This window comes from Canis aureus, chromosome 33, assembly GCF_053574225.1.
Source record: "Canis aureus isolate CA01 chromosome 33, VMU_Caureus_v.1.0, whole genome shotgun sequence".
Taxonomy (NCBI): domain Eukaryota; kingdom Metazoa; phylum Chordata; class Mammalia; order Carnivora; family Canidae; genus Canis; species Canis aureus.
The window spans coordinates 33,561,144-33,575,394 of NC_135643.1; the positions used below are offsets into that span (position 1 = coordinate 33,561,144).

The window sequence follows — 14,251 nt, forward strand, 5'->3', positions numbered from 1 at the left end:
TGCTCAATGCTTATTGTTCATATCATAAAAATGTGAAACACACATGTTCAACAATAGGTAATTGATTAAATAAATAGCATATCACTTAAATAGACTAGTATGAGGTCACTAAAAGTAATGTTCTAGGGGCATAGTTTTGAAATGATATTTGTTATTATATGCTAGTGAGTGAAAAAACCAAGTTATATAAGAATATATAGCATGATCTTTTTATTATATGTATGCAATTAGAGAACTGAGCATCCCTTTTTCTTTTCTGCAGATGAGGAATGATAAGAAGAAAAGATCCTTAGTATTTCAAAGCCTCTCTCATGAAATAATAAGGGCAATAAGTTTTTTAACCTCTCTATTTAGCTTGGGGAAATAGGAAAGAAATCAAACATGCTAAGAATGAGAAAGAGCATTAATCATGAGGTAACTGGTAAAGTATTTTGTTTCTATGTCCTGGAAGAATTAATGTTTGCTCTTGGAAGGATGTGGGTACTCCTGCCTTTAACAGATATGTTAAAAAAAAATTAGTAAACGTGGAGCACAGAATTAGAGAGACTTAAGATTTTGTGCTTCTGAAAATCTGGAGCTTCAAAATTCCCTTGCTTGCATTCCTTTCTTCCTGTCTGGTGGCATCATAGCATCAGCATAGAATCACACAATACAAGGCCCAGATGCTTCTCTAGCCTCAATGTCTCAGACCCTTGGAACGGCTCCTGGGGGGATGAATAATGAATTGGTGTGAAGGACTTCTTTCTATGACTTCTCCCAAAAGTTAAACAAGTTTTGTGGCCTAAGCATGAATCATAGGAAGGTGGAGCCAGATTAAGAATGAGATAGATGCCCACAGCTGCCATCAGGCAAGGAGAGACTATCCTTTCAGGAAGATTTTTATCATCATGGCTCTAACCAGCAGGCACGTAGTGGATACTTCTTGTTTGCCGCCTATAAGGAAATTTGTTTTTTCTTTCCTACTCATCAATCCTAATGCTAACTTCTATGCCTGTTATCCTAAAGTGCTTCATTTTCTATCTCTTCACATGTTTACATGTGTGCATATTAATCTTTTAGCAGAGGGGGTCTGAGGATGGACTTGCTGATTTTTTTTTTTTTTTTTAATGACAGGAAAGAAGGGAATGCATGTGTGTAAACTCAGTCATCACTTTAAAGTCATCTTCTTAGAGGATCCTAGCCAGCTCAGTCACTTAAGTGTTCGACTCTTGATTTCAGCTCAGGTCATGATCTCAGTGTTGTGAGATCCAGCTCCGTGTCCAGCTCTGTGCTGGGCGAGGAGCCTGCTTAAGATTCTCCCCTGCCTCTGCCCCCTCCTCCACAACCCCCACCCCCACTCACTTGCTCTAAAAAAAAAAAAAAAAAGATTAAAAAAAAAGTCATCCTCTTAACCCCATGCCCTAGAGGGGATCCCTTCTTCATAGTTCGAACAACAGAGAATCTAGTTATTCTGTTTGGGGTGAAAAGCAATCATGAAAATGCTAAAAAAGCAAATATGAGAGGAAGCTTGATTCTGCGAATTAAGACTTCTGTTAAAAAAAAAAAAAAAAGACTGGTGATTAACCAAGTCATCTTCAGAAGATGTCTTTGAGTCACCTAGATTTGTAACAGCAGTACTGACAAAAAGGAGCATTGTACACGTAACACCACTTGATCACAAATCAGTTAGCTAAACACTTCTTCCCACACAGCAGCAAATTGTTGTTTCAGACCATGTGGGAACAGGTTCTAGAGATGAACTGCTTGTCCTTTTGTTCCCTTGGCCAGGCAGTTTCAAGTGGGTGGATGGTGAATAAGATCGTTGGTGTTTACTTAGTTGTTATGATCCTCCCATCCCCCGCCATTTTCCACTTTATTTAAAGTAATACAAAAAGAAAAGCAGAACTGAACAACAGTTATCACTAAATGTGGTTTTGGGTACCAAATGGTCTTCACTTTGTTTTTAAAAAGTATTTCATTGAAAGGAGGGCAAAGCAAAGAGGGTATCTGGAGGGGGCAGGATGTAATTGTGGCTTACCAGGTCCTGCTTAGGACCAGAGCTCCTGGAAGAAATCCAAGCTGAGTGAAATGACTGAACTTTCCTAGTCCCAAAGACTTCTGTGCTGAAAGCACTCTCCAGCACTGACCTGACTGGGCAAATTGGGAGCACACAACATAAGAAAATGCATCAGTGGATGGGATTTGGAGTTTGGAGAAGAGAGTTCATTTCCTCAAATTCTGCCCCACCTCCATGACATGCATAGAATAGCAACTTGAAAAGGACAATAAAAACAAAGATCTGACTTTCCTGAGGTACTTAGTATACTGGACAATGTTGGTTCTCAAATTCTTTCTTTAAAAAAGCAGTAAAATTCAGTCTTAGGTCAGATATCTATCCTTTGCTGAACACCCATAGTCTAAAGAAAAGTGGCCCATTCATAGCTCTTGTCTGGGTCCTTAAATCAGGTTAAGCTAAACAGGATATGGCAGTTGAGCCAGTTCTAGGCCATCTGGGCTATTGGGAAATGTTTCTTTGCTGACGGAGTGGGGAATGGAAGAGAGAGAGCATGAGCCCTTCCATTGGATGTTGTCCTGCCTGGATGTGATAGTAGGACCCAAGTCATGCATTTTGGGACCATTAGGTCTCTTAACCTGGAGTATGAAGTTTATACTTTAGAAAGGGCAAGCTAAAAAATGGGTAGAACATGGTTCTTTTTTATGTTGCCGAGTCACTAAAACAACTGGAGCTAACTCATCTATATCTTCTGTAAAAAAAATATATATATATATTTCCTTATTATTTAAGATGTTTAGAATTAAGTTTTGTTTCTTGCAGCCCAAAAAAGTTCCAAATTTGTGCTTGGATGCTAGAAGAAGTTTTTTTATAGCAGAGTTCCCCCCCACCCTAAGTAATTATGTGGGCAATGCACAACCCTGGGGATTACTGAGGAACCTTTTAAATGGGCAGGAAACCTCAGCTTTTCTAAGTGTAAAAGAAGAGAGCAATTCAAGATTTGTTCCACTACAAATATTTATTAAGCAGTTGCTATGTTCCAGACACTGTTCTAAGAGCTGGTAATGTATCAATGAACAAAAGACAAAAATCTCTGCCCTTGGTGTATATTTTTTACTGAAGGAGAGTCTCGATCAATAAAATGAAGAAAACAATATGTAGTTCTAAGAAAACAAAATAGCAAGTGCTAAGAAAAAAATTCCAGGAAGGAGAATACATAGATACCATCTAGTAGGGGAGTTAAGTTTGAAGTCTTTGATGAGATGACCAGTGAAAGCTTTACTGACCATGTGACTTAATTCTGTAAAGGAATAAATAAGAAAGCAAAGAAGATAGCAACTTGGACCTCTGAGGAAGAGTATTCAAGGCACACTAAATAGCAAGTGTAAAAGCCCTGAGGTGGGAGCAATCCTGGCACATTTATAGAAGAGTGATAAGAGTAAAGGGGAATCTTTACCTAGTTTTATCATCAGAGGCCACTTTAAGAAGTTTGATATTTAATGAGCGATAAGGGTAATTACTGGATGGTTTTGTGCAGAAAAGTGACATGTTTTGCCTTATACTTTAACAAGCTCATTCTAGCTGCTGCCTTGAGAGTAAAGAGAAGAGAGACAAGAATGGAAGCTGAGAGACTAGTTAGGGGGATATTTCAATAGTATAGAGAGTATGATGGTGATTTGGTGTAGGGATATAGCAGAAGGCATTGTGAGAAGTCAGTTCTAGTTAAATTTTGGAGGTAAAAGTGACAGGATTTCAAATAGAGAAGAATTAGAAAACGACACTAGCCTGTGTGGCCTGATCAAAGGAATAATTGAGTTGACAATTACTTGAGATCTGGAAAGGACAGAGGGGAGCAGGTTTTGGTACAGACTCTCAAGATTTCAGTTTTGGACATTTCACTTTGAGACACTTGTTAGAAGTACACTGTAGATTTCAAATAGGCAGTTGGATCTCTATGTTTGGAATTTAGGGCAGTCATCTAGGCTGGACACATACACTTGAGAATCATTAATATAATCTAAAGCCATTGAAGTTGGACATAACTATCCTGGGAACAAGTGAAGACAAAAAATATTCCAAAATTAAAAGTCAGGTTGATGAAAAGGGAGCAGTTAGAGGTTGGAAAGGGGCATCTAGAATGATAGGGAGAAAATCAGGCCAGTGTATTGTCTGAAAGACAAGAGAAAAATGTGTTTCAAGACTGGGATCGTAAACAGTTTGAGCGATCAAGTAAAATGAAGACTGAACATTGATCTTTTGAATTAACAGGGTGGTCACTGGACTGAGAAAAACTGGTGAAGCTGTAAAGGCAACTGGAGCGGGTTTAAGAGGAATGAGGGGGGAAACTACACATAGCAAGTACAGGCAGCCTTTTCAAGGAGTCCGCAAAGGAAAGAAGCAGGCATGGGTGGGGATAGCTAGTAAGGAGGAAATGATTTATAGTGGTGGTAAAATGGGGAGGGCCACTAGAGTGATACCTAGGAGTGGGTGCTAGGAGATAGATGCTGGCCTTTGGCAGATATGTGAGCTATTTATCCGCAGCAACTGGAGAGAAGGCAGTATGTGCAGAAAGAGATGCTGAGATTGCTTCACCTCTTGCAGTGAAATTGGAAGCACAGTCCTCCTGAGTGATGATGAGGAAGGACAGGTTAGAGGTAGGAGACAGAAAGGAGAGTCTGACCTAGTGCGTAGGAGAGTGGGAGAAAATGGACTAGGGAAATAGAATTCTTGGGCAGCTGCGGGGATCTGTGAGGGGTGTGAACGGCTATGAACGTAGAGCAAGAGCTGTCAGCAGAATTGGGGACTTCCCTTCAGCCACATTCAGCAGCAGGAGTATGAGCATTGCCTACCCAGCCTGGGGGAATGTCAGCATGGTTGTGGGTTTCCAGGTGAGTGGAAGGAGAAAGCAGCAGGGGAGTTATTAAGTTCAGATTGCATTATGTGTTAATATCTGAGTCAGGCCGTCTGGCCTTAGTAAATGGTCACTCCTGCACCCCAAAGCAGTTTCTGAACATCTAGTTACAGAGAGAACACTGCTGGGTTTATATAAATGGTTCACAATTACCCTGCACTGCCTATATAAACCTGGCAATAAAAATCACCTGACAGTTCTTGGTCATTCAAGACTTTGAGAATGGGATAAGTCATTTTACATGAAAATAGTAGCTGTTCTTCCTTTAGTACATCAAAGCGTACCTCAGAAAAATTGTGTGCTTTGGGTTTATTTTTGTGGATCTCAATTTTGTTTAAAAATGAAGTCAAAATAATGCTGGGTACTTTAGCTAGAGAGATCGAATGGGAAGACAGCTGCCTAAGTAGTATGGTTTAGGGATATAGGGACTGCTCTGTCCAAACCAAATGACCATGTTCGCTGAAGCCTGAGGTGCCAATACGTGCTCTCTGACTTTAAGAAAGATGTTCAACTCCAGTGTCTGCAGCAGCTTTTTGCAAATTCAAAGGAGTGGAGCATTTGTGGGTGGGAAGAGGCAGGGCACTTGGTCTCCTCTAAAAGAGGCATCAGCTTTTCTGTTATGATGAGTGAACATGGGACCAGCGTGGCAATTTTTCAAATTAACCCAGAAATCATAACTTTTATATGGAATCTCCGATTTCTCAAATGTTGGCAACATTTTTTCAAAAAGTTAAAATCATCTTTATGGGCAAACCAGAAAATTTTGACTCTGTATTGTAAGGCAGTAAAAGCTTTTAAAATTATAGTTACTTCTGGGGCAATATTAATACTTAATTTCATCAATTTTTCCTATTAGAGTCTAATGGAGAACATTTCAGCCTACTTTAGAGAATTGGTTGATAGGAAAGTAGGAATACTGTAAATGCTTCATGCTGCTGTCTCAGCCATGTGGCTTGTATCACTGCTTATTGTTCAGATCATGGATATGTGGCATAGTATGCTAATGTTCATAATAATCTTTTTATATATTCTAGTGTCTTAAAATCTGACAAAAGATACCATGAAAACATTAAAAGAACTGTAGATAACAGAATTTTAATGAAATCACTCAACTGTTATGCCATCTATGTTTACCCTTACATTAGATATGATTATACAGGGATTCAGAATTTCAGTTACTTAAGAGTAAGATTCCTTGAGAGTTTTCCTAGAATATACTGATTTATGTCTGTTATTTTCCCTACTTTTGGCTAGATGACTACCTTCTTCAGTGTTTCTCTTCTTCCTGCTGAGACATTTGATATGACTATATCCTTAGCACTATCCATAAACCTACATAAAGAGAGCAACCCATAAAAGAAGAATGTTCTATTCCCCTGAGTAAGGACTAATAAGAAAAAGGGGAGTATTAATATTTGTGATTATAACAGTTATAGAAGCTACCATGTAATGTTATCTACCAAATATTACCCTAGGTACTTTGTACCCATCACAATATCCCTAGTAGACTGGTTTGTTCTTTTTACAAATACAGAAACTAAAGTTCAGAGAGAAGAGGCAACATGTTCAGAGTGTCAAAGACAATAGTGATGGAGCCAAACATTAAACCCAGGAATGTCTGATTGCATCTTGAGGTTCCCACTTATGGTTTGGCCAACAGTTCAAAACTATTAACAGCTTCTCCCTTCCTGGCTCTTTTTGAGTTTAGAGATGCAAAGATGAATACACAGTTCTTGCCTATAGAGACATTATACTGCAGTAGAGGAGACACAAAGATGTGTTTTCAAAACCGCATGGCTGGCAGAACTGGATCCAGACTACACAATATTGAAAGGATAGGCAAGCTTAGAGCACAGTCTAAGGAAGTTTAATCAAGTTGATGATACTCTAAACTGTATTTTTAGGAATGAGTAAGAATTAGGTTGAAGAAGGGGGAATATTCTAGGTGAGAAGCCTAAATATGTGTGATGTTTGCAGTAAATTGAAAGATGTTGCAGATCTGTACATTCAAGTTCACGTCGACCAGTGGCAGGAGAGGAGGTGTTTGCCGGGATACTGGAGATAACACTGAAGTGTTATACAGTCAGATTTGGGTTAAAAAAGGAACGTCCTAGCAGCCATGGAAGGATGGATTGGAGGACATTTTTAAGACTCTTGTTTTTAACCGCTTTGTTCTCAGAAAAATTTTCTTAGCAGAGACTGTTATTTTGTGCATGTAGTAAATTGCCATTGTTACCAAGTATATATATATATTTTTTACCAAGTATATTTTTAAAAGGAAGCATAGTTCAATAACTTCATCTACCCTTTACAAAGATAAATTGTTATGAACTAATGAGACCATAGTAGGACAACTGCCGTTGGCACTAGCCAACATGATGCATGCATTTAGTACCTCTTCTTAAGAAATAAAGATGGGGAGGGCGGGGGGTGGGAGTGAATGGGTGACGGGCACTGGGTGTTATTCTGTATGTTAGTAAATTGAACACCAATAAAAAAAAATTAAAAAAAAAAAAAGAAATAAAGATGGACACATTGTCAGCAGAAATCACAAATTTATTAACTCTTAAATATATCAATCAGTCATTTACCATTATGGCAAGAAATATATACAGTGTCCCATGGTAAACTGCAGTGTTTCAAAATGACAGAAGATAATGTGTAATTCAGTTGTGGCGGAGAGAACAAATCACAATTTCCTCACATCTCAGTGCGGAGACAAACTTGATCTACAGTAATACTTCAACACCACATGCTAAGTTAAAAGTGTAAAAAAAAAAAACCACTCTATACCTATTATTTTTAAAATACATGTATGCCACGTATAGCCACTTCACAAAAAGGTAAAAGAAATCAAAAAGGGAAAAACGAGGCCATTACTTTTTCACAGATCTCATTGGCAGGTTAACATGGCTCAATACATTTACTGTATATATTTATTTTAAATATATATTTTTAAATCGTGTAATTATCAGAAAAGCTTTAATCCATCTACCATACATCCACTAGCAACAATATCTAAGGTGATGAGTCATCAACACAGAAAGGTGAAATGAGAGAAAGAGGGTTTAGTTTTTTGCTTCTGCTTTAAAAATAGGCTTCTGAAGATTGTGAATTACTATTGTTAAAATAACGCTGATGAAGATACCATGCACTATAAAGCATTTCAGGGAAGAGAAACAGCCTTACAAGAATTGAATAAACAAAGGAGAAATGAGAAGCACAAAGAAAATATGGGCATTTCCCTTTTCTTTTTAAACTGGAAAATACTAATTCTTCACAGAGAGATAATGTTACTGACACAAGAGAGAAGTTAAGAGGGCGTAAGCCACAAAAATCAAGTTCTAAACGCTTATGAGAATGGAAATCACAGACCTCTCTGACTTTAACTAGCCAGTGGTGAAGCAGGAGGGGCCCCTTCTACCAGGCAGAGCTAAGTGCACATTCACAAAATCCTGGTCTGCTACAACTCCTTGCAAGTCCCCTAATCAGTGAGACACAGCTCAGGGACACCAGAAATCCTCACTGCTTTGATCCTAAGTTTAAACAATGCTAAAACCACTGACAAGGCTCGCTATATCCAAGCTAGAGCCTAAGCAGAATCAGGAAGCTTTAAAATCTTGACAACAGTTTTGTGGGTCCTGAAGATGATCAAAAGTGCTAGTTTAGTTATCTCTATTATGCAAATTTCACTTTCCTTTCTGTCTAGTAGAATGTGAGAAAAGACAGAAGAGGATGGAGACAAAGCAAACAGCAACAAGTCAGATCAAATGGAGAAAAGAAAGCATATATCTGAGAAAGGAACAAAAAAATTCAGCAAATTCACCAGAAGTGTGAATATATCCTAAAGTGATCACTCATAAATTATGTGAATTTTTCCAGTTTACAGTCTGACCAAAAACAACTTTGGATGGTAGCAAACCAACTGATTCTCCCTTCCACATTCATGAGTGATTTTGCTCGCATATCAACCTACTTTGTTAAACAGCAATATCAACCAGGAAACTGAAGGTATATATATATATTTTGCTTTTTGTTAAACAAGCCAAAACTGATTAACAGCAAAGAATTTTAAAAAGGTAAGTTTCTCTTACAAACTGTCATTCAGAGAGAATAATTTTGAAGTCTGTTATATCTTGGCATAAACAGAAACTTGAATAGGTTGCATTTGGAATATTGTGGAATATTTTTTTATCTGACCTCCCCCTATTGTTTGCCAACAGTAATTGAAGTTTGCATGGAACATCCCCATAGTTGAAGTGTAAACAATGTATAGGAAAGGAATATATGACAAGATGATGCATCACATATGCATTACGTGTAGGACTTTCACAACTTCATGCACTCAGAAACATGCATGAAGGGGGGAGAGGACGGCCCAGGGTTACCATCCAGATGCCTTGAGAACAGAGAATGCAGAAGTGGCACTGTTGATATTTAGCTGAAAGAAAGGGGAGGGGAGCAAAAAAATAAGTTATACTGTTTTACAAATTATCGTCAAATTGTTTTGCCAAAGACTGTGACTAGGCTACAGTTATATAACAACTAAATTAATAGAGTGAAATACACTGTATACAAGATCTTTGCTTGGGATCATTAAAAAATGAAATACACAATGTTAAACAAACACAATGTTAAAATCGTACAGTATTAATTATCTATCAACTTGTCCACACAGAGCTAAGCTACAAATAAAAATAGGAACCCAGGCTTCAATCTCCTTATTGAACTTAAATATGTATTAAAAGCATTCATGTTTACTAAACAAATATTTTGTTGAAATAGATGAAAAGTTTAAGTGCATCCTTAGCTTTTGTCATTACTCTTAGACTCCTGGGGGAGTTAAACCTACAAGTCAATTTGAGGAATATAGCCTCAAAAATAGAGAAAACATATTATTATTTAATTGGGAGTCTCTCTCTTTTTTAAGTCCAACAGCAGGGAGCACTATTTCTTAAAAGCTCTGACAAGGTTGAGTGCTTTGAGTGGAGAAAATATTCACAACATTAGCACACATAACTGAATCCTAAGCCAAGTTAAGAAACAAATCTTTAAAAACAACACAGGTGTGAATTTAATTACAGTCAACTTTCAATTATCCTCTGGAATTACCCACTATGTAAGTTTTAAATTTCAGCTTGACTTCCTCTTGTGGCCTGTCCTCATAGTCAAATACCATTATACTCAGGCAGAGAGAGTTAATTTATATATTAACCTTAGCCAAGTGTGTAACTCGAATTCCTACCTCTAGAAAAACAGACCCCCCCAAAATCCTAGACCTTGATAAAAATTAGGTCTGGATAATTGAGAGTTGTCTAAATTGACCCAGACATAATGGACTTTGGATGTGGATGTGGGAAATCCAGGATATTTGAAAATGCTAAGATCTATATGCTGAAGGGAGGCTCTGCTCAGCACTTATTACCTTTAAAATAAGGGTTATGCTACAAAATGAGGCCAAACATTAGACTCAAGAGCTCATGCAAAAATGCTATAAGTTTTCAAAGACCTTTTATATTTTCCATTGAGTATAATGCAAAAGAAAATATCCTTAAGGGGAAGAAAAACAGCCATGCAGCTTTTTAGTCATTAGCTCCATTCACAAAGTATCACGGAGCAGGATGTTACTTACAAGACCCATATGTGAATGGTTTTCAAGCCTTAGATGTTTTGCCACAAAGAGGTGCTTCCTGAGAAGTTTTCTTTCCCATTTGGAATACAGGATGGCCTATTAAGAGAAGCCCCACTTAAGCCACCTGGCATAAAATGAAGTTTTCTTAAATAGGCTCTGTCCCACAAATACTTCTGGGAATTGTAGAAAAACCTAACCCTATAGTACTGTATGAATGTAATCCCTTCTATATTAACTGGCAATTAGTGCTGTACCTCTTTGGGGTAAAAAACACACAAACATGAGTGTCTTCATTATTCTATTCTTTTTGTCATTCTCTTAATGAGCTGAAATTCATTCTAAAAATAATAGCTATCTTTTTTTCCTTCATCTACTTTTTACAAATCCAACAGTGATATATAACTATTAAGGCTATGGAGAAGGCCTTTGAAAACCACTGTGGTACATTATTAAACTAAGAAATTTTGATAGATTCTCTGGAGTTGAATGGCTGTTCGTATAAACTTGACTCCCTCATCCCACTCCCCACCACCCCAATATTAACAGGTGATCCTGGTGAGAGAATTTAGAATGACATCAGCAGTGGGACAAGCTTCTGAGTCTAATCCCTTCACTGATGCAACCTTATTTCCTATAAATATTCCCCTTTACTCCAGTTGGAGCCAGCCTTCCTTATCCATACTCCTCTACCATATAAAACTAACATCTTGACTTTGTCCCATCCTTCTGATATTCCTTGACTGTGCTCCAGATCTCCAAATTCCACTCAGAATCTTGGACAAGTATTAAATGAAATCTTCTACAAAAGGTATACTTCCAATTGTTAACAGTTTTGCTACATTGGTCATTAATTCCATTCTACTCTGATGTTATGAATCTCATAATTTTTCTTTGGTCTAAGTTCCTTCCTAAACTAGAATACAACTTTTACCTGTATTTTATCTGGTACAAGTTAACCACCTAGGAGATGTACAATAATATTTGTCTAATTACTGACTAGAAGAGCAGACATAATGTCTGAGGTAGAGTGGCACAGGGGAGGAAAATTTTGAGATATCTGCTACCTATATTTAAAATGTTTCTAAATTTCTTCTAATATCTGTAACTGGGCCCAGTAGATAATCTATAAAAGTTCAATATTATTTTGTCCATTTTAGAAACTCTCTACCTTCCTCTGACAATTGTGACAATGAAGTCACAAATTATTTTCTTATTACATGATTTAACAAAAATAAATCAGTTTACTAGAATACCCTCCAGTTTCAACCCACAGTTGGTCTAATCTTTCTAGAGAGTTACAATCTGTTTCTCTTTGAATATTCCCAATGTAACTGACTGCTAGCATTAAATAATATATATCATGTTATTAACAATGGAATAAGTAAAAAAACTCTGACCATGGGTATATTAACAAAGAAGCTGACAGCCTGGAAATATTTACTTGATGGGTACTGTTGGTGACCCAGAGCGATGAAAATGAACATTCTGCCACTTTCCATCCCGGCGATGCCACACACGAGTCTCTTCTGACTGCATTGTCTTTGGCATTCCACTGCCATCCATGTATTGTGTGAGCCTAATGTATGCTATGCAGGCAGCATCATCACCTACCAGGTGTACGTGGGGGTTTAGGATAATTGTGTGGATTGGTTTATTGCTTTTGGACAAAGCTGAAAGAGAATAACATTGAAAAACAACACTTAGTTTCTACACAAAGTAAATCAAAACCAATATCTTCACCTGGGGCTAATGAATGGAATGCTATTCATTCATTCATTCATTCATTCATTCATTCATGAATTGTTTGCACTAATTGAGTCCCTGGCAACGTGTAAAGTATAAAGGAAAAGAGAAAGAGCAAAAATAGTCATTGTCTGTGTTTCTCTTTTTGGAGAATTTGCATGTCACTCTGGAAACTATGGAGGGGGGAGCTGAAGAGATGTATTTATTCATAATGGGAAGTGATTAGAAACAGAAGCCATGTTACAGAGGGAGAAAGCCTTGCCCAGATTCAGGGAGCAGTTGACAGGATATCCTGTCGTCTTGTTCGTTTTTGTTAGTTGCTATAGGATATGGGACAAGGGAAATATAACAAGTATCATATATGGATAGAACTGTCTAGAATAAAGCCTGGCCATTAATTAATTCCAATTTGTTTCCCCATCTTATCCTGTCACCCCTTTACTTCATAGAGTCCATTTCCTGATAGTCCAGTTGTAGTCATCCAGTAAAAATCCAAAATTTGGCTGTTGGACATTTGGCCTGATTCTGATCCTCTAGTTCATTCTTTGATTAAGCAGGCCTCCTAAGGCTCTAGCCTTTGGTGTTTTGACAATAGCTACAGATTCTAATTATTCAATGACCAAGAGATGTGAAGATTTAGTACAAATGATCATTGATGTCATTCTTTTAGATCACTAAACAGGCTGACCTGTTTTACCTATTGTCCAAACCTGCTTCCTATTCTCAGAAAATATTTTAGTAAATTACTCAGTGCTACAGTTACATAAAAAGAATGCCTCATTATGAAGAATATATATTTATGGTAAAGAATAACATATAGTTTGTGTTGAAGGAAGTTAAATATTTAATGGGCTAATTATTAATTCTTTTGCTAGGACTGAGATGGTATCAATGGAGAACCAAGTGAAAGAAACATTGAGAATGAGAGAATTTACTGAGGATTTAAGGCCAATTTACTACATAATTCTTTGTTTGCTCTCAAATGCCCAGGGAATATAAAGAAAAAGTAATTCATTAAACATATCTTAACTTAAAAATCCATGCCAGGGCAGACACTCTTATTAATGCTTATAATTACTAGAAGTGGGCTTGATTATCCTAATCATTACTACACCTCTTCTTTCATTTCTAAGAAGTCACTGAAAACGGGTGAATTCATTCTATTCATCATGCAAACAAAACACAATACCTAGTCTTTAAGTATAAGGAAAAGAAGATAAAAGGAATTTCTGGTTTACCCTTTTTTTTTTTTTTTTTTGAAGGCCTCAAGAATTTCTGCAGGGGCATGTGTTGTATGGCTGTTTCCTCTGAGACCACTAAAATTCTTGTAATGGCAACTGAAATATTTACCTGACCACTCATCTTCATGTACATTTTACTTTGAAAAGTGAGCACTAAATATGCTTGAAAGCACTAATTTATGTCAAGTATTCTGACATGCTGTGGTGTCTTTTATTTTTTCATATATAAATGATGTTTTGTGAATACTTTTTTGGTGATTCATTTTACAGCTTATATCATACATTCACTGTGACTTAAATGGAGTATATTCAATCAACATTACCTTCTATAAATCAGATAGTTTTAAAAACACCAAAACCTTTAAGCTTGTCATTTCCTAAAAATTTCAAATATAAAAAATTTTATGATGTAAAATTCTCACTGCAGAATAGAGCAAACAAAACTGCAAATTTGGGAGAAATTCAACAAGAAGCTGGAAAAGTCATCTTATAAAATTTAGAATATATGTACCATTTTCAAAGTAGAATCGGTGAAAGTCCATCCCTTCCACTAAATTACCCAAAGCTTCAGGTTCAAAAGCAGTAAGACCTGGGTCACAGATTTTTCTGTAGGGACAAACAAATAAAAATAATCATAATGAAAATGACCATTACATGAGTTAATATATTCTGTTACACACATATCCACTCTTATTTATCAAACAGTGAAGGAGTCTCTTTAAAAAATACAA

At 36.9% G+C, this 14,251-nt stretch overlaps 1 protein-coding gene across 29 annotated transcripts in view; it reads right to left on the reverse strand.

The window, feature by feature from the left end:
* Positions 1-7,439: 7,439 nt before the first annotated feature.
* CAMK2D (calcium/calmodulin dependent protein kinase II delta) overlaps positions 7,440-14,251 on the reverse strand; it is a 302,138-nt gene continuing 295,326 nt past the window's right edge. For 27 of the 29 annotated variants that reach the window (XM_077882403.1, XM_077882406.1, XM_077882404.1 and 24 more), the window contains 4 exons: positions 14,032-14,126; positions 11,978-12,206; positions 10,537-10,632; positions 7,440-9,345 (listed from right to left, as the gene is read on the reverse strand). In XM_077882403.1, coding sequence (XP_077738529.1) covers positions 10,566-10,632; positions 11,978-12,206; positions 14,032-14,126 — 391 coding nt within the window. In that variant the 3' untranslated portion in view covers positions 7,440-9,345; positions 10,537-10,565. Of the gene's footprint in view, positions 9,346-10,536; positions 10,633-11,973; positions 12,207-14,031; positions 14,127-14,251 lie in introns of those variants that run through there. The other 2 variants (XM_077882408.1, XM_077882425.1) reach the window with 2 other exon arrangements.